The sequence below is a fragment of the Bubalus bubalis genome, chromosome 16, assembly GCF_019923935.1.
Source record: "Bubalus bubalis isolate 160015118507 breed Murrah chromosome 16, NDDB_SH_1, whole genome shotgun sequence".
NCBI lineage: Eukaryota > Metazoa > Chordata > Mammalia > Artiodactyla > Bovidae > Bubalus > Bubalus bubalis.
In genome coordinates this window covers 71,200,118-71,220,317 of record NC_059172.1, presented here as the reverse complement: position 1 = coordinate 71,220,317, position 20,200 = coordinate 71,200,118, and the positions used below count along the sequence as shown (strand labels likewise).

Genomic DNA, 20,200 nt, shown 5'->3' with positions numbered 1-20,200 from the left:
CATTGACATTCATGGGTGTGTAACTCAAGGCATAGAAGTGAGAGTGGCTTCACTCGCTGTCATACCTATCTATTTGAATAATGTTTGCTTCCATCTCCTTTTTGTGCTTAGGTGGCCTAGAGGTATTAACACTCAAGAGATGAACAATTTCACAGGGGCCATAACAATGGTCTCACCAAAGTGGAAGTTAAGACTGCTCTCAGACCATTTTAATTATCCCCAATATCCATTTCCTGACTCTTGCGCAATTAAATTTTTAAAAAAAAATTTGGACCAATGGACACTAAATGGACAGAATTCTAAGATCAACTACAAGATTCTTAACACTGGTGTACAGATCTTGTAAACTCCCTCGCCCGGAGTATGGCCAGATTTGTGAATGTTGTGAGATTTCACTCCTGTGAAAGATGGCATTACATGGCAAAAGTACATGTATTTTGCAATAATCTCAATTAGCTGGTAAGCAGATTGTCCCAGTCAAGCCTTCAGGTGAGAAGAAAATCTGGTTAACATTTTGATTTCAATTTAGTGAGATCCTGAGCAGAATACCCAGTGAAATCTTGCCAAGACTCCTGATCCATAAAAACTGTGAAAGTGTCAGTCACTAGTGTCCTATTCTTTGCAACCCCACGGACTGTAGCCCGCTAGGCTCCTGTGTCCATGGGATTCTCCAGGCAAGAATATTGGAGTGGATAGCCAATGCCTTCTCCAGGGGATCTTTCCAAGCCAGGGCTCAAACCCACATCTCCTGCATTGACAGGGGGATTCTTTACCTCTGTGCCACTGGGGAAGCCACTGAGACTCGGTCCCACTTTCTTCATAGGTTTAATGTCAAGAAATTCCAATTTGTCTTTGGCATTTATGAACATTGCTTTGGAGTCTCTGGATTATTTTATTTCTCTGCAAAGCAGTCATGCTTCCTCTTCTTCTTCTTCTTTTTTTTTTTTTAAAAGCAAGAAATTAACTTTGAAACAAACTGGAAATTTTGTTTTGCTTGTAGTAACAACTCAGGTCTTGCTCAGTTCTTTTACCTGGACGAGTAGTAGGATATTCTATTTTTGGTTCTTTTATCTGAGCTACTTACATTCTGCCTTTATGTTATTCAAATCAAAATAGGGTTTTTTGGTGTTAAATTTTTTTTTAATTGAATGAAAGACTCTACATTCTACAGTGCTTCACACTTTTCAGAAATTTACACAATTTCATATAATCTCATAACTGCCCCCCCCCCCGCCTTTTCCCCTACCCCATTCACTGATAACCAACCTTGTTTGTTCTCTGAGTCTGTTAGTCTGCTTTTATTGCCTTATTCACTAGTCATATTTCACATAAAAGTGATATCATACAGTGCTTATCTTTCTCTGTCTTATTTCACTTAGCATAAGGTTCTCCAAGTCCACTCATGTTGCGGCAAATTGCAAAATCTCATCTTTTTCACAGGTGAGTAGTATTCTGTATCTCATATTCTTTATTCATATCTGATTATGGACTCTTAGGTTGCTTCTGTATCTTGGTAATTATAAGTAATGCTACTGTGAACACTGCGGTGCATGTATCTTTTTGAATTACTGTTTTTGTTTCTTTTGGCTATACATCCAGGAGTGAAACTGCATATCTGTATTTGTATAGCGTTCCCCTCTCTGGTTCTCTCTTTTGGAATTCCTGTCTCATTCTCTAGCTACCCTGGGCTTCTCAGGCCAGAAAGATAGTGGACTATCTATGATAGTATTTTCCACCCTGTATTGAACCACAATTTTGGTCTACCCATAGGTTAAAGCTATCAAAAATTGGAAATTTACTCTGTGTAGGTAATTTACTCCATATTTTGACTTTGCCTGTTTCTGTTCACTCTCTTAAACCCTTGGGTAGTTTTTGCTTGTTTAATTCTTTTTTGTATTTTGTCTAGAGTTTATAGTTTTTATCTGTGGAAAGGTCAGTCTGTTCAGTTCAGTTCAGTCGCTCAGTCGTGTCCAACTCTTTGTGACCCCATGAACCACAGCATACCAGGCCTCCCTGTCCATCACCAACTCCTGGAGTCCACCCAAACCCATGTCCATCGAGTCGGTGATGCCATCCAACCGTCTCATCCTCTATCATCCCGTTCTCCTCCTGCCTTCAATCTTTCCCAGCATCAGGGTCATTTCAAATGAGTCAGCTCTTCGCATCAGGTAGCCACAGTATTGGAGTTTCAGCTTCAACATCAGTCCTTCCAATGAACACCCAGGACTGATCTCCTTTAGGATGGGCTGGTTGGATTTCCTTGGAGTCCAAGGGACTCTCGAGAGTCTTCTCCAACACCACAGTTCTAAAGCATCAATTCTTCGGTGCTCAGCTTTCTTTACGGTCCAACGCTCACATCCATACATGACCACTGGAAAAACCATAGCCTTGACTAGATGGATCTTTGTTGACAAAGAATGTCTCTGTTTTTTAATATGCTGTCTAGGTTGGTCATAACTTTCCTTCCAATTAGTAAGCATCTTTTACTTTCATTTAATTTATGGTCAGTCTGTTAGGAGCTTACTATTCCTCCATACTAGAAGTGGAACTCTTTAAATCAAAATAATTAAAAAACTAAGTTTTTAGATAGAAATAGCTAATTAGAAGATTTATACATACTTGATCTTTCCAAGGATTATGCATTTTAGCAAATGTTTCAGGAGAACTATCTCTCTACTTGTCATAAGCTACCATTTTAATTTTACTATGTCAAGATACTTTATTCTGATTTAAGCTGATGGCACAAACCTATAGACCCAAATCAGTGCTATTCAGATTGCTGTCCACCAACCAGTGCCTGTATATGGTTTTTGCTGCCTGTCCACAATGAGGACAGAACTGGGAATATGTGTTTAGAACCTTTCATGCAACTTTTATGGAGTAACTTTTATGCTCATTAAATATAAGAAAAAAACCTGGATTGTATTTTACATGCCTTTGGCTATTCTTAAATTTCATTTTTCTAGTAATTAATTTTTCTTATATTTTAATGAATATAGTTCATATTTATTATAATTTTTCTCATATTTTACAAGTAATGAATTTTTCTTATATTTCTTATATTTACACCATTGTTGGTGATGGCTTGGAAATTGAAAGCAAAACACAGGTGATTCTCACAGGTAATTTGAAAAGCACTGGCCTAAATTTCAAATAAGTAAATAACTTTTGGGAAGGTCTCAAGGTAACCGTTTAATAGGAGAGATGAGCCTAGACTGTTATTTGATTATAGTGATGGTTCCTGAACGAACCTGAGATAGGCTAAAATGTTGTTTTAAAAGATGATGAAACTGAGGTGTAGAAAGTCCTAATCAAGTTGATTTTTGAGGGGGGTTATATGACACAGTAATTAACATGTCAGAAAAAAATCAGTGCTAATGTAACTTTCAGCTGAGATGAAAGTATTCTTTGTTGCTCACTCTGAGAAGTTACTATATTACTATTTAAGTTAAAAGTAAAGCAGTAAGTTCATAGGAACAACAAATAATAGCAATATACCCATTTACTGACCCTGCTGTGCAACCGACTGTGTACAGGAAAACAAGCTATTACATGGGTATTTTTATTCCTATTTTAGAAATGAGAAAACTGAGTCTAGGCAAAGTACCTTAATCAAAATTATAGAGCAAATAAGTGACAGAATCGGGGGCTTCCCTCATAGCTCAGATGGTAAAGAATCTGCCTGCAATGTAGGAGACCTTGGTTCAATTCCTGGGTTGGGAAGATCCCCTGGAGAAGGAAATGGCCACCCACTCCAGTATTCTTGCCTGCAGAATTCTATGGACAGAGGAGCCTGGAGGGCTACAGTCCACGGGGTCGCAAGGTTGGACAGGACTTAGCGAATAAACCAGCAGCACAACCACCAAGTGACAGAATCAGGATTCCAATTCAAATTTGTCTGGTTCCAAAGTCTCTACACTTAACATTATTGTTCTTTATTAATCACTAAATAGACCGCAATACAAATTGCGGCATTATTACATAGATGGTTTCAAGTGCTCTACTAACATAGTGCTAAAAATGAGCTTTACTAAAAATTACTTGGCCAAAAAAAGTCCATCAAGTCAAAGCTATGGTTTTTCCAGTAATCATGTATGGATGTGAGAGGTGGACTATAAAGAAAACTGAGCACTAATGATGCTTTTGAATTATGGTGTTGGAAAAGACTCTTGAGAATCCCTTGGACTGCAAGGAGATCCAACCAGTCCATCCTAAAGGAAATCAGTTCTGAATATTCATTGGAATATTCAGATGCTGATGCTGAAGCTGAAACTCCAATAGTTTGGCTACCTGATGCGAAGAACTGACTCATTTGAAAAGACCCTGATGCTGGGAAAGATTGAGGGCAGGAGGAGAAGGGGACGACAGAGGATGAGATGGTTGGATGGCATCACCGACTCAGTGGACATTAGTTTGAGCAGCTCCGGGAACTGGTGATAGACAGGGAAGCCTGGTGTGCTGCAGCCCATGGGGTCGCAAAGAGTTGGACACAACTGAGTGACTGAACTGAACTGAAAAAATGAACTGAGTAGTAGAAAGTACAAGGGTCTCCCGTCCAAGGATTTTACCAAATTTAGATTGGAAAATCCATGTCAGGATACCAGGTGACAGTGAGCCAACAATTTGGATGACAGGTAGGGATGGAAAAGCATTAGCAAGTTTTTTTTTCCTAATGAATCATTGTAGATGTTTATTCTTGTTTCTGACTACCTGTTCTCTTTGCCTATCAGAGAAGTACAGTTAAGCTCTCTTTACAGATTATAGAAATAAAAAACATTCGTTGCCATCCAGTCCCTGCCAAGCTAGAGAATGGAACAGAAAGGCCAAGTCTTTTTGCTTCAATACATATTCATTCATTGTAATAAGTACAACAGTAGAAAATTTTATTTTCTTGGGCTCCAAAATCACTGTGGATGGTGACGACAGCCATGAAATGAAAAGACATTTGCTCCTTGGAAGAAAAGCTATGCCAAACCTAGACAGTGTATTAAAAAGCAGAGACACCACTTTGCCAACAAAGGTCCATATAGTCAAAGCTATGGTTTTTCCAGTAGTCATGTACTGATGTGAGAGGTGGATCAAAAAGGCTGAGCACTGAAAAACTGATGTTTTCCAATTGTGGTGCTGGAGAAGACACTTGAGAATCCCTTGGACAGCAAGGAGATCAGTCAATCCTAAAGGAAATCAACCCTGAATTTTCATTGCAAGAACAGTCGCTGAAGTTGAAGCTCCAATACTTTGGCTACCTGATGTGAAGAGCCAACTCAATAGAAAAGACCCTGATGCTGGGAAATATTGAGGGCAAGAGGAGGAGGTGGCAGAGGATGAGATGGTTAGATAGCATCACCGACTCACTAGACATGAATTTGACATAGTGATGGACAGAGAAGCCTGGCAAGCTGCAGACCATGGGGTCGCAGCTTGGACTGGACTTAGTGTCGGAGTCGGACAGGACTTGGTGACTGAACAACAATGAACTATAGCTTATACGGAACACAACTAGGTTAGCTGCTCTTCTGAGGAATGTACTTGTAAGTTAATATTTCACTGCTTCTATACCCTGAGACTTTCTTAAAGACATCAGTTATTGTCAGTGTAAATTACATCTAGTTTAAATCAACATAATTCTATTTATCCTAGCAAAGAAGCTTTTTTTAAACTACTCATTGTCTTGATTTCTTTCACAGAAATAATCTTTGCATATTTTTATACCACATACATGAGGTGACTGTGATTCAGTCTCAACCAGAGAAATTCCTTTATGATATCCTTTCTATGGCCTTCCTTTGTCCTCTGTAATAGAAAATTACCAGCAGAAGCACTTCCCCTTCACCCAGTTCCTGTTCTCTTATCACAGATTATCCCTTTACACTCCCTTCCTGCCTTGTTGGGGAATTTGAGAGGGCAGGGAAAGACTGCTAAACCGTTGCCTTCTATCCAATATCCACTGCATCCAATTGTATACATATCTAATCTTTTGCACATTTAACAGTTCCCTCAACAATTCCTCTTTCATACCTTTTGGGGTGGACAATGGATTAATGCCAAAGTGATTTTTCCCCTTCACACACTTCAAGACCACACAGAGTTTAATCCAAGTTACAGCAGGACTGATAGTTTCAGCTTTTTTTTTTTTTTTTTTTTTTTGTAGTGCCCTTTCTATAATGCTGGGCCGGGGGTGCAAGGGAAACAGAATGATGAGCAGTCATTTTTTTCTCTACCTGGTTTATACTTTCCATACTGCTGCTGCTAAGTCGCTTCAGTCGTGTCCGACTCTGTGCGACCCCATAGACAGCAGCCCACCAGGCTCCCCGGCCCCCGGGATTCTCCAGGCAAGAACACTGGAGTGGGTTGCCATTTCCTTCTCCAGACTTTCCATACTACTCTTACCATACCAATCGCTTCTTCCTTCTCAACCTCCTCCTCTCCTGTAGCTATCATGTTTGAAACTGTGTTAAAAACTCCTTATACACACCAGTCCATTTCATCCTAACCACCCTTAAGGAGAGGGTAGTAATACTACTTACATATGAGGGCTTTCTATGTATGAAGCATTGTTTTAAGTGTTTAACATGTATTAACTCATCTAGTCTGTGAAGCTGGTTTTCCTGTTTTACAGATTAAAAAGTTAATGTTCCATGCCTTGGATTACACTGCAAATAACTGAGAGAGGCAGGATTTGAATCCACTATGATTTAATGAGCAATTACTTAATCATTTTCAGCTCTTGACCTGATGAGTATTTCGCCATCTCACCTCTCACAGCCTCATCCTTTACGCGAACCTGTGTTCACGTCCTCCCTTCCTCATCCCCCACGTCCCTCTGCCTCTCATCCTACGGTTTGCCCACATCTTTTATTATTCTGTCCTCCCCCGACCCCCCCATTCCCGTCACAATCGTCCCCGTCCTTAAGGTCCTTGTCTTCAGACCCTCGTCCGTAGTACTCGCTGCTTCCTTTATTATTTTTAAGACGGCCCCTCCCCCTGCAGCCCCGGCTCCCACTGGCCTCAGAGGAGCCTCGGCCCTCAGGCGCCGTCACACGCTCCCCGGCCCCCGGCGGCCGCGCGAGTTGGCGGCCTGCGAGGCGCGCCAGGGCGGGCGCCCTGGCGGCGCCGCGGGCTCCTCCGGCTCCCGGCAGCGCCCGCGCGCGGTGCAGGCTGGGGGAACATGGCCGCTTCCGGTCTCCCTGCCGGGCCGGCGCGGGCCTGAGCGCGGACCAAGCCTGTCGCACCCCACCCTCCGCTCCTCCCGCCGGGCAGCTGCGGAGGTCGCCGCAGGCTTTTCCTCCGGCTGCCCCCGCGCCGCGCCATGGAGAAGAGCTCGAGTTGCGAGAGCCTTGGCTCCCAGCCAGCAGTAGCACGGCCGCCCAGCGTGGACTCCCTGTCCAGGTAACCGGGGCCCGCCGAGCGTCCGAGGGGGATGAAGAGGGGCCCGGGACCCGCTGGACGGTGCCCCACCTCGCGGGCTCCGGACTGGGAAGCTGCGCCGGAATTCCTTCCCTCTGGCTGGGAACCTCTTCTTCCTTCCTCTCTGCGGGTTAGAGGCTGGGAAAGAGGAGGTTACAACTCTGCGGTTCTTCATCGGCCTTACCTTTTGTATTCTGGTGTTTTTATCTGCGGTCGAGAACGCCTCAGTCCACTACATCCTCTAATCTCTCATTTCCCTCTTAATTCATTTTTTGGACAGCCCTTCCCCGACTCTATCCCCTCCCCCCATCTCCTCCCTGCCTCTCTCTCTTGACGACTCTTTTCTGAGACCCTTCTCCAGTCTTTTTTCCATCCGTCTTTCAGTCTTCGGTTTCTGGGTTCTTGCCCACCCTTTCCACTCTTTCCCGTACTTCAACTCACTTCTTCTACGGTTTCCTTGCATTCTCATCTTCCTCCCTCCCCCCAACTTTGCTTTAAAATGTAAGTAAGAGTACCCACACCGTGAATCTTCCAGCTGAACGTTATTATTCCTGAGTAATGAGTGGTAGTTTTCGTCCTTCCTGGGCTACCTACCGGTTCTCCAGGTTTCCATCTTGTATCAGCTGGGGTTCCCCCCGCCCCCGGAATTTTGAGGATGATTTTACTATGCAGCTTTTCACAGAGCTGTCGTGAATGTTAACTTGACGTGTTTCAAAGGCAGTTTTTTCCTTTTGTTTCAAAATAGTAATTTAAATTTTATTAAGAAATAATGGAAGACCTGTATTGTTATACTGCTACACTGAAATCAGGTTCTTTTTCTTTGAAAAAGTCTAGTTGTTATTAGTTATTAGATACTAAACCGCTGTAAACTAGCACATGTTTCTTTTTTTTTCCCGTGAATAAATTGGAGTTGCTCTCTTTTAATTCGTTTTGGACTCTGCTGAATATGGGTGATACTGCCGTTCTTTTTCCTGTTGCTGTTCAGGACCTCATTGGGAAGTCAGTCATTACCTGATCCCACCTTTCTTTATTAGATTCTCTTCCTAAATGTGTTCATAGCAACCTGCTCACCCTTTTTACAGTGTTTTTAACAAACACAGTGTTGGTTTAATTGTCTTCTCTACTAGACTATAAGCTACTTGAGGACAAGGATCATATCTTATTGGTTTTCATATCACCATCGTTTAACAGAGACCCTGCCTGTCAGAGGTGCTTAATAAATTTTTTTTTTTTTTTGAATTTGTAGATTGAATTATGCTGGAGAGTGATTTTGCATTTGATTATGTACCAGTAGTGTGAGTTTGTTTCAGGTGCTCTTTAGGTTTATTGCTCTGAAATTTAGGTCTTCCCTGGTGGCTCGGAAGGTAAAGAATCTGCCTGCAATGAAATTTAGAAGCCTGGGGGATTTACACTCAGCTGTAAAATCATTCAGAAAACAGATTGGAAAATTACAATTTTATGGGAAAGTTACAAATGGCAACTATGGCTCAGGATAGATAGACTGTAAAGAAAACAAATGAGACAACTGAAATAATCTCATCCAAGGGAGGATTTGGAACCACAGGAGGCAGCATAGTCTTGTTAGAAAGAAAGTACTGGATGTCAGGAGGCTCAGGCTCTGTAGTTCTAGGCTCAGTTTGTCATTTGGCCTGTCTCATTTAACCTCTCCAGTCTGTAATTTTCTCATCTTTTGAAATAAGGCAGGGGGAAGGGAGAGTTGATCTAGAGCGTCTGTAAGGTCCCTTTAAGCTTTAAAAATTTGTCAGTTCTGTATCTTAATGATAATAACCTTTGTTTTGAATTTTTGAAATTACACTAAATGTTTATATCACATAACTAGGTTAGTTTTGCCAGTTAAGCACATTTATTTACTAAAAGAAGAAGCCCAACAACTTCAAAGTTTATATGTATATATTTTAACTTCTTAATGAAGCATTAGGTTACATTTGAATATGGGAAAGTTAAGAATTCCTTGAATTTTGACTGGAGTTCGTTGGCTTCATCCTCTCCAGACAAAATTATAAGTCTGGCTCTACTTTCACAGGAAAATGCCAGTTTTCATTCCTGTTCTCTGGGAAAGTAGAAAAATAACGTTTATTGATTGTCTATAGAATTCATCCTGCTAAATTCTTTCATATCTTATTTTGTGAATCATTACACCTATTTGTGGCACTCTCTTTAATCAACATTATAGGATAGCTGGATTGTAGACACTTGTTAGAAAGCTTAATTTTAAATTTAATTTAAAGGAAACATTTTAAATCCCCCCCCCCAAAAAAAATTTAATTTAGGGTAACAGTCAATCACAGGTGATTCTAATACAGAGGGAGGGTGGACAACTATGGTTACAACAGCAATGTTAGGTAACTACCCACATTAAGTTTATTACTGTTATTATCCTATGATTAAGTGAAATATTGGTGTTTGAACTGTATTCTCTCAGTCTTTTGCAGAAATCTCATTCTTAAATTGTAGTTCTACTTTCATTTTATACAAGTAGAAAATTCTCGTTTTCTTATTTTCAGTTAGGAAAATTGCCTTGTGAAATTACTTTGATATCTCCTGCAAAATAATAGTTAATAATTCTACTCAGTGTATTACAGATTGTGATTTGCACACTAGATTACCAAATTTCTGCTGAGTTTAGTTTCAAGGAAACCTTTGCTTATGTTTTCTATTTGTTTCAAAATGGAAATTATGTAGCTGCATCTTCAATTTGGCAAAAAGTCTTCAGTCAAATTTATAACTGAAGTTGGAAATATATTCATCTTTAATTCCTTCAAATACTCCTACTATTAGATGGAGCCAGCTTAAATATTATGTTTAAATGTGTTAGTTTGTAAAATGTTTTATACTCTTCTGGGAAGTAGGAAAAATATAAATCTGTAAAATAGTACCATAACCCATGTGGTTGCCCATTGTTTTTTGGAAGATGACACACTCTATTTAGGTTGAGTGATTGGCTCTTGCGGGATCTGTGGTTCACACTAAACATATGTTGAGTTTTAATATCTATATATTCACAGTCTATGTATATCTATAAATTTGTAGTCAGCTCAGAATTGCTGTTGCTTCTAGCTTTGCCTTGTAGGCCATGATATGCCTGGTATCTTTGTTCACTGAAGAGCAATTTCATTCTTAATATGATATTCAGATAGTAGTTTCTATCAGCTACAGCTGATTAGCCATTATGTCATCTTGCATGCTTAAGGTAATTTTCTTTGGTGAGTCCTGCTTGGTATTGCTTACTTGAGTGAACTGTTCAGCGGCTCTTGTATATCCTGCTGTTGTCCATTCATCACACATGTCCTGCCCCACCGAGAGAGAGAGTTGTGAAAAAATTCATTTCAGCACACTGATTTTCTGACTGTATTCCAGATGGCCTCGCTCTGATTTTTGTGGTCAAACTACTGATAAAACAATACTGTGGGCTGGATACGGTAGCTAGGGTAGACCTGAGCTTCAGAACTGTAGAAGTTATACAGCAGAATTTAACACTGTATTGATAATCATCTGGCTTCTTAGTCTGTTTTTTTTCCATCTTTCAGTTTGTACTCTGTTAGAGTATGTACTGCTTAAGTGGGTTTCTTTGATTATTTTTTACTGTGCACAATTCATGCTAATAAATCTAGTGCCAGAGAGGCACCCAGTAGATGATTGAATAAAGAAATGTTGACTGAATGTTCAACACTTGTCTTATTTGTTGTTTCTACTCAAAGAATTAAAAGGTTTTCCAAAGTGAAATGTGGCCTGTAAAGTCACAAGTTCAGGTTCAAGCTGACGGGTGCCCTTGTGTGAAGCCTCTTGACACCCTGGGCATTTTTATTGTCCGCATTATCTTTTCTGTGCCCACTCCTCTGTCTTCACAACATAGTTTCTTTAGCCTACTGGATTTTCCATCTGTCTTGATTACTTTGGTCTCTTTCTCTCAAATTTAGTTTGTCAGTTATTTAATCTGTATTTCTTTCATCTGATATATCCTCATTTTCTGATTTCTCTGGGCACCATTTGTTTGTCTTAGATTATTTTTGGTTATCAGTTGATTTCTAGCGTATAAATTCATTAGCATTTATGAACATCTTATATTTACATTTAACTTAGATTAAAACAATCAAAGAGGAGGTGCACATAATATAATCAAAAAAGTAGCTCCAGCTAATTACATTTTTGAATTGCATGTCTTCCTTAAAATTATCATCATTTGAAAACAGCAGATCGTGGATTTCTGTTTCTATGAATTTTGATGATACTTATAGCCTGAAGGGGCTTCCTTGGTGGCTCATCAGTAAATATTCTGCTGGCAATGCAGGAGCCGCAGGAGACGCAGGTTCAATGTCTGGGTCAGGAAGATCCCCTGGAGGAGGGCATAGCAGTGTTCTTGCCTGGAGAATCCCATGGACAGAGCTGCCTGGCCAGCTACAGCGCTTAGGGTTGCCAAAAGTCGGATACAAGTCAAGCCACTTAGCATGCTTGTACACACACACACACACACACATAGCCCGAAGAGGTAGGAGTTTTTAAGAGTTCTAAACTACATTTCACTGGAGGGTCTCATTCCTGGTTTCAGCCCCAAGGTCACTTAGAAGTGAGGCCAGTAGGAAGTATCCTTTCAGGTTGTTTTTTTCAGTAGTGGTGATGGATTTGTATCCAATGACACATTCTTACCAGTTCTCCTTTTGACTCTTGGCATGACTTCTGAGGCAGCTGGCTGGGTTAGTGGACTATAGCTACAGAATAAAGTGAAGCTAATACATTGTATCTCCAACCTTGGCCTTATTATTAACACCTTGCATCAGACATTGAACATTTGACAGCCTAAAAATTACTTATTTTGAGTTTCATTATAACAGGACCCTAAAAGAACCTTAAAGTTCTATTAGATAAGATCCAATATTATTGTGAACTAATCAGTACTTGTGTATATTTTTCTGGAAGAACATGTAAAGAGCTTACTTATTGATCACAGTGTTCGGGTTAATACTAAAGTTGAAACTGGGTCCTGTGTATGATTTTTACCTGCTTACTCTGTCATCATCAGTCTTCTATTTATTAATAGAAGCTCAGTAGTTCTAAGACAGTAACATCAGCATCCCTTAGGAATTTGTTCAAATACAGGTTTCCTGGCCCTGCCTCAGCTGTAGCTGAATCCAAAGCTTTGGGGGTAGAGACCAGTGTTTGTATTTTATCAGGACAGCCAGGTGATCCTGATGCATGCTGAAGATTGAGAACCACTGTTTTGAGTCTTTTACTAATGGTTGCTTAGTAACTCCAAGCATATTACTTGAGAGCACTTTTGTAAAAATATTCACTGAAATAATGAAAGGTAAAAGTCCATCTCTTGTGGATTTATTATATTTGGCTTTTAGGAAATTTCCTGAGAGCTTTTCTTTCTTAGCCACAAAAAAGAACACCAAAACAAGAATGTATGTTTTGGGGCTTATGAAAATAGGTCCTTGGTGAGATACATTAGTGGTAACATACAATTTTTAAAACTATTAAAAAGAATTCCAGAAGGCTATCACCTGAACCAATAAAGGATTATGTCCAAGGGAAGGAAATAACCCAGATACAGATGTTCAGAAAGCAGTGAGTTTATTTTGGAAAGCTTCCAGTTAATGCTATTGTATTCAAACTCACCAGGGACAAAGGTTGCGTGTGATTCAGGAAATTCTCCAGATTAGTATAGAGTATTTTCTTTCTAAAGGAAGTTAGCCTTGAGTTGGTAAAGCACTTGCAATGTCTTGGCCTACTCTATGATTTAGTTAAATCAATGGATAGGATTAAAGCTATTGAGAGGTGAGAGTCATGCATAGGGAGTGATAAGCTTGCTTTACACAGGAAGTCAGTTAAAAATGGAACTATATAAAATGAAAAGATTGATACAAGGTGGTCATTTAATTAAAGGGACAGGGAAGATGCCCTTTTAATGAAAATAATAACCTCAGTAACCTCAATTCCCTTTCCTGTACCTTTATTACACAGAACTAACTGTGGGTGTCCCTCTTAATGTGTTTCTATATATGTACCAACGTTGTCATCACTAGAGACCACTTATGAGCAAGTTTTCTAATTCTTCTCCTGGCAAGTACCTTAGTACTGTGGCAGTAATTGCTGATGAATTTTCCTTCTTTAAAAGACTTCACTGGATGAGATTAACTCTTGGGCTGTTTAAGTAATTCTTAGTCTAGGTTAAATAAGGGCAGATGCTATATAATAAAAATTTTAAAATGTTTCAACCTATACACTTCAAAAAACCTAAATACGCTTATTGGAAAACTCTTCTTCATTTTTTTTTTTTTTTTTAAAGTTTAGGTTTAGCAGAGTATAACAGAAAATCCAAAGTAAAACTTGTCATAAAACAAAGATAATTTTGTGTTATTTTTGCCCCACATAAAACCCAGGAATAGTTAATACAGATCTGATACAATGGATATAAAGTATCCAGGACACAGACTCTTTCTAATTTACTGTATCTTACATTCCAGTGTTACCATGAGATCCAGAATTACTGTTGCAGTTCTTTAACCACTGATCTTCATGAGTCAAAAAGGAGGACAGGAAGAAGAAAGGCATGTTGCCTCTATTTAAAGGGTACATTTTTTGAAGTCACATACCACCTTTTAAGTTTACATCCAGTTGGCCAGATGTCCCATGCCATACCTAGCCACAGTGGAGGCTAGATTATGCAGTCTCTTCTGGGAGGCCTTATTCTAAACTAAAAATTGGAAATGTGTGTCTAAGGAATAGGAGAGAATAGGTATTGAAGACAGGCAGTAGCTTCTCCCATATATACAGATAAATCATCTTAAAGCAAGGGAAATATTTTTCAGTTGAAGTGTACAACACTTACTTATGCCAGAGACATTCTTAGATTTGCCTGCAGTGATCACAGTGGAAAAGGTCTGGAAAGAGAGAGATTATATGTTGTAGCAAACCAAAAGTGAGAACTGTGTCTTGGAGCCCTCTAAACTTTTGAGTTTTTAAGCTTTTTACTTTTTTGTGTGTGTATTATCTTAGGCTAGATTTTTATAATCTTATTCTAGGACCATACAGTGAAAAGGATGCATTTATTTATTCCCGTGGTGCTAAGTGAAAAGCGAATAGAAATCAAATGAAGAGTGACCAGCTGTGCTATTTCACTTGAGAAGCTCAAGGAATTGTTGGGTAAAGTAGTGGTGGTCTGAGGACTGTGGCCTACACTGCTTATTCCTCTGCACTTTGGCATTCATTTTGAGGCCATGTATCCATGTGTTTTATATCCTCCCAGAGTGCTGCATCAGGTTATACTGAGGTATTTTCTCTCATTTCAGTTGAGAAGGTTTGGTCTTCATAAGGAAAGGAAAGCAGGCTCTTCAGGGCCATGTTAATTTATGAATGCTTTTGCCAATATCTTGTGTTTATTTTTGTATCTTTAATCTAAAAGTTCTATGCGTTTTTGTTACCAAACTTAAATATTAATATTTTAAGCATGTAATGTCAAACATAAGGAGTTTAATCATTGGGGATTAATGGAGGAGGGTAGAGGAGTCTCTTCTGGGAGACTCCTGTGATTCATTGTGCTCAAGGGATTTGATAGACATGAGTAACAGACATATCCATCTTCTTTCTAACAGCATTGGCAATACTGAAACTAGCAAGTGGGTAGTTGCTCAAGTAAGACTTTGTTAGGAAGTTGTGTGTTAGCCAAAGGTGTAATAACTTTGACTCATGATGGGCTAGTATCATGAGCCTTAATTTTCTTGAATTGAGCCAGGACACCCGGCAAAGGTCAAGAATAAAATTTTACGTAATATAAATGTCCTCTGTTACTGCTACTGGATAATATTCTTCTGTTACAACCAAAAGCAGTACCTAAAAATATGAACACCTGAGATAAACTTTGCTTTTCAAGTGAAAGTTATCCTAGTAAACAATAGTAGTAATATCAATAGTCACAATAATATTGTAAATAAAAGCACTTAATGTTTATTGAGTGCTTACTGTGTGTGCTTGGTATAGTGCTAAAATTCCTTATATGCATTTTCCCCTATAATCCTCCTAATTGTATGAAAGAAGCAGTATTATTATTCACATTTTACAGATGAGAAAACTGCTGATTAGGGAGAGCAGTTTGACATTTGGACCCAAGTTCTGTTTAACTTCAGGGGCTCAGTACCTAAATGAACTCATCATGCCTGGCGATCTGGTGCCCCAGCTCCAGGGCAGAACTTGTTCGGCAGTGAGAGGGCAGTCCCAGGCAGGTCAGGTGGGTGTCTTGACGGGGAAGTGAGTTTCCTTGACCAGTTGTACTTTGTGCTGAGCAGAAGGATGAGGTGCACAGTATATTAAGTTCAGAATTTCGATCTTTGGAGAGAATTTTCTCTAGTTTTGAATGTTTTTTTCTTCCAACGGAAAATAGGATAATTTTTTTTCTTTGCCTGAATAGTAAGAGGATAGTATCACTTTCAGTTAGAAGAACAGGCTTACATTTTGAATATCAGATAAATTAATAAAGAGTAAACATGCTGCCAAAACCTCTTTCTTCCCGTCCCTCCCCTTTAGGCTTTACAGAGTATGTTAGACTATTTTACTGTAGGATTCCTTAAATATCCGAATTCCCTTAAGTTCCTTTGTGTTTGTTTACAGTTAATGTGTTAAGAGCCATTGACATTTGAAGATCATCAGAAGTGAAGATAAAACATCTCAAAAATTATAATGTAAGTGAATGGGAAAATGGAAGTAAAAAATGGACAAAAGTTAATATTGCCAACAATATTTCTGCAGTTCATATATTATCCCAAATGAAATTTATGTGTATGAGTAACCAATAACTTCAAACTTTAGTCCCAAATCCAAGTCCTAGTCCTTAAATTCTGTTCTCTTCTACCTGGGGAAAATAGTCACCAACTTTTAGTCATCAGTAATTTCCCATTAAAATTCTTTTGGCTTCCATGTACTATTTTTTGCTTTTTCCTTCTTAGACTTTGCACTTTGACAAGGGCTGATGTTGTATTTAAAATTGTATGTGTGTGGAGACTGAGGTCTTCACTTTCCAACCACTGATGTATGTTTTATGCAGTTTTAATTTTACTATTGTTCTGTATTTCTTAGGCAAAAATATGACCAGTAAGCTAGCTAGCCTCTCCCTTCCTTCCCTTCTGTCTTTACCCGCTCCCTTCCTTCCTTTCTTACTCTGTCTAAATATTTGCTTAACATAGATAATGTCCTGCACATTGAGCTAGATCTAGAATCTAGAATTCCTGAATACGACCTTGGTGCTGAAATGAGTAATGTCATCTTTTTATACAGATAGGGCGTTAGAGATGAGCTAGTTAATTTCTCAAGTGTGCCTGAGGCCCACCTGCACATTTCAGTCACTTGTGGTACTTGATGAGCATTTAGTTTCCTAGGTTCTGAACCAGACATTCTGAATCCTGGGGAGTGGGCCCAGGAATCTCTCTTTAAAGTGAGAACCACTAATCCAGATATTTTTGGATTCTAGTACAACTGTGTAAGTTTGTAGTTGAGGGAATAGACCTAGAGAAGTTTAGTAACTTAACCCAAAGACACCATAAGTGTTTGAAGGCCAGGAATGGTTTGATGGTGTTTTTTCCAAAGTCACAGAGAAATATTTAGTGCCAGAAGTGAACTCCTGACTTCTGCTTCTAGACTTCAAGTCATGGCATGATTTTAGTTAGGTCAGACCATTTTTGTGTGTGTGTGTGTGTGTGTGTGTGTGTATGTATGTAATCATAAGCAGTTCATCACTGTTCCTGAAAAAAATAACTGAAGAACATGAACTGTTTATTCATCTTCAGTCAGATGGATGACTGGTTCTGATTTTGAAATCATTGGGTGGGAAAAAGCCCCTGGTAGTCCAGTCCAGAAAGAGTAACCCCTCTCTCCCCCGCACCCATGGCACTATCTCTACTTGGTCTTTAAATTTTATGCTTCTGAAAAGGAAAGATCTGATTTCATTTTTGAATGATGGCAGCTAATAGTAGGTGCTTGATAAATAATATAAACAGGTTGCTGTTAAAAATTTTTTTTCCCCCCCCTTTGGATTCTATAAGATACTGTTAGGAGTGGTTTTATTTTCTTTGTACAAAGTTGATAGTTTATATACTAAGCCAGAGACCTTAAATAATTGAAGTCATTTGTATGTATGATACTCCATTGTTATAGTTCATATATATCATATAGTTCATATGTTCACAGTATTTCTGAGTATGAAAATATTCTAAAGTGTTTTCTGAACTATGTGAATTAATTTTAGTGTTGCATGTTGTATTATATATGGTATAATGATAATTACTGAATTTTAACCTTATGTTAGTAAATGTATTTATCCAATTTTCTTTGAAATATTCTTTACTTCTCAAATTAACTACAAAGTTTAACTATAAAATGCTGTTAACTCAATTTTCCAGAAATTTTTGAACATATTTTCACTGTAAGATTTTCAAAAAGGGACATTTAAAGTCACATACTCATTTCTAATAAGTTGTATTTTTGTAATTTAAAATTTTCTTCCCATTACTTTTTTTACTCTTTTTGTAATCACAGACTTAAAATTGTACATATGGTAATTCTAAAAAGGAGTCTTATCTACTATGCAGTGCAAATCCTTCATTTTTTGTGTGTGTTGAGACACTGAAGTTAAGGGACTTGCCTAACAGTGAAATTTTTATAAATATTAAAATACACATGTGAGCAAACAATAATTTTGTATTTCTATAATGATATGTATGAAATGCTTTGAACACTGTAAAAGTATCATACAAATGTAATGTATTATGGTTACTGCTCTGGTGATAATATGTGCACTTAGTTTTCTTATGATTAGATTAAAAACATTTACTATTTAAAATCAGAAAGAAAATATGCAGATGCTTGTGACATGGTCTGTTCTCTTATTTCTTCTGTTCAGATTTTACTGTGTCTCCTTGAAGTACATGGTACTAGAATAGATACTTTGTGGGTTACCAGTGAAATTTCTCTTTCCCTGTGGTAGTCCAATCCACATTGTCACCTTATACAATTACACAAAATGCTCAGAATGATACTTCTATATTGCAAGACTTCTGTCAGCAGTTTTCTTTGGGGAAAAAAATGGTGAGTGAATGAATGTTCAGTATTGTTCCTCAATGTAATCAAAGTAACTAATGGTAATGTTAACACATTTTGGTGTAGTTTATAGTTAGAAAAGTGTTTCACCTACGTTATCTCTTGTGAGGAGATTCTCATTGGACAGATGAGTAACTTGAGGCTCAGAGGAGTGAATGACTGTCCACTGTCCCTGCTTAGAAGAGATTGAACTAGAACTTGAACTCTGACTCTAAATGCATGCTGTTTCCCTGCCCTACATAAATCATTGTATGGATGTGTTCAAGTTTCATGGGGTATACATTTTGTTTTTAAAAATAAACTCTAAATAATGGAAAATTAATCATAGGTTTACCTTGTCCATCCAGTCCAATTATTTTCTTTGGAAGTCTGACTCACTTTTGCTACTCTTAAAATGCTTAGCAAGAGATGAAGGTTTATTTTGAATAAAAGGTATATTCTTAGCATGGCTACCAGTGCGTGCTATATAGAATTATTTGAGTGTTTAAATGTTTAAAAGAGTAGTAATTATAGTCTTTAGAAGTATGTTGAACTATGTAAGCTAAAAATTTGTGCTATGTAATATATACAACCTAATGTAGTGAAAAGTCTTGGTACTTTCTTAGGGCTGAGTATTTTTAGTTTGGATTCTGCTTCTTAACTGTGAATTGGCTTGATTTCTCTGAGCCTGATTCCTTTATCTGGAAAAAGGGTAAAATGATACTTGCTGTCTTTATAGAATTGTTGTGAGACCTGAATATGATGATTTATCTTGACAGTAATTAAAAAAAAATAGCTAATGCTTATGTAGTGTGTACCATGTCATAGGCACTGTTTTAAGTATTTTATGTATAGTCATTGAATTCTTATAACAGTCCTGTGAAGTATGAGAATTATCACTATAGATGAGGAAACTGAAGCACAGAGAGTTTAGTAACTTCCTTGAGGTCACAACAGAGTGGTAGAATCATAATTTAGTACCAGACAGTCTAGTTCCAGAGTTGGTAATAAGTATGAAAGAGACTATGTATGAGAGCTCTTTGACATTTGTAAAGGGCTAAAGTATTATTACTTTAAAAGTATTTTAAAAGAGAGATGTTTTCTTCATCTTCATTATATAGCTAGAGGGGAAAAGGCAAAAACAAGCAAGAAAAAGCAACCAGCTTAATCTGGTAAATAATGAATAATATTCAAAATTAAGGGAGGATAAATCACTGAATGATGCCAGTACACTAGATTTTTAATTTAACCATTCCAGGCTAGGAAGAGAAAGAGACATTGAATGATCTTATTTTCCTACAAAATGTTTCAGTGACTGCAGAACAAAACAAAACACCTATGTCAACTTCACTTATATTACTGAAGTTTTTGCAGAAAACTTGTATCTCATGTTGATGGGGTTGTGACCAATTAATAGTAGTAATTTGTTTTTCTCTGATTTGGAAAAGCAAAAATGTCCGTCTAGATAACTTGCAGAATGGATGCGTGACTTCAGAGTTTTAATAATGAATTATATTTGCATGATGGAATGAGAAAATTACATGCAAGGTCATTTATCAGTGTGTGAATTCCCCATGTATTTTCTGTACTTGTTCGGGTAAAAGTGTTGAGCAAGCATTTACAGAATAGGTCAACTCTCCTCTTTGCAGTGTTTCTGCCCTGGTACTTCAATTTGGATGGAACTGTTTGTTTCTAAAAGGAAATGCAA

General features: G+C 38.2%; 1 protein-coding gene and 1 long non-coding RNA gene across 9 annotated transcripts in view; one reads left to right on the top strand and one right to left on the bottom strand.

Moving 5' to 3' along the window:
* Window positions 1-7,708, bottom strand: part of LOC112579522 — a 29,959-nt gene extending 22,251 nt beyond the window's left edge. The window contains exon 1 of the long non-coding RNA XR_006545427.2: window positions 7,592-7,708. This is a non-coding gene — a long non-coding RNA (uncharacterized LOC112579522). The remainder of the gene's footprint in view (window positions 1-7,591) is intronic.
* Window positions 7,107-20,200, top strand: part of MTMR2 (myotubularin related protein 2) — a 114,992-nt gene continuing 101,898 nt past the window's right edge. For 2 of the 8 annotated variants that reach the window (XM_006050570.4, XM_044929784.2), the window contains exons 1-2: window positions 7,111-7,389; window positions 16,033-16,103. Coding sequence is in view for 2 of the 8 variants with exons in the window: in XM_025266979.3 (XP_025122764.1) it covers window positions 7,310-7,389 (80 nt within the window). In the remaining 6 variants the exon portion in view is untranslated. Of the gene's footprint in view, window positions 7,390-14,443; window positions 14,572-16,032; window positions 16,104-20,200 lie in introns of those variants that run through there. The other 6 variants (XM_025266983.3, XM_025266980.3, XM_006050568.4 and 3 more) reach the window with 4 other exon arrangements.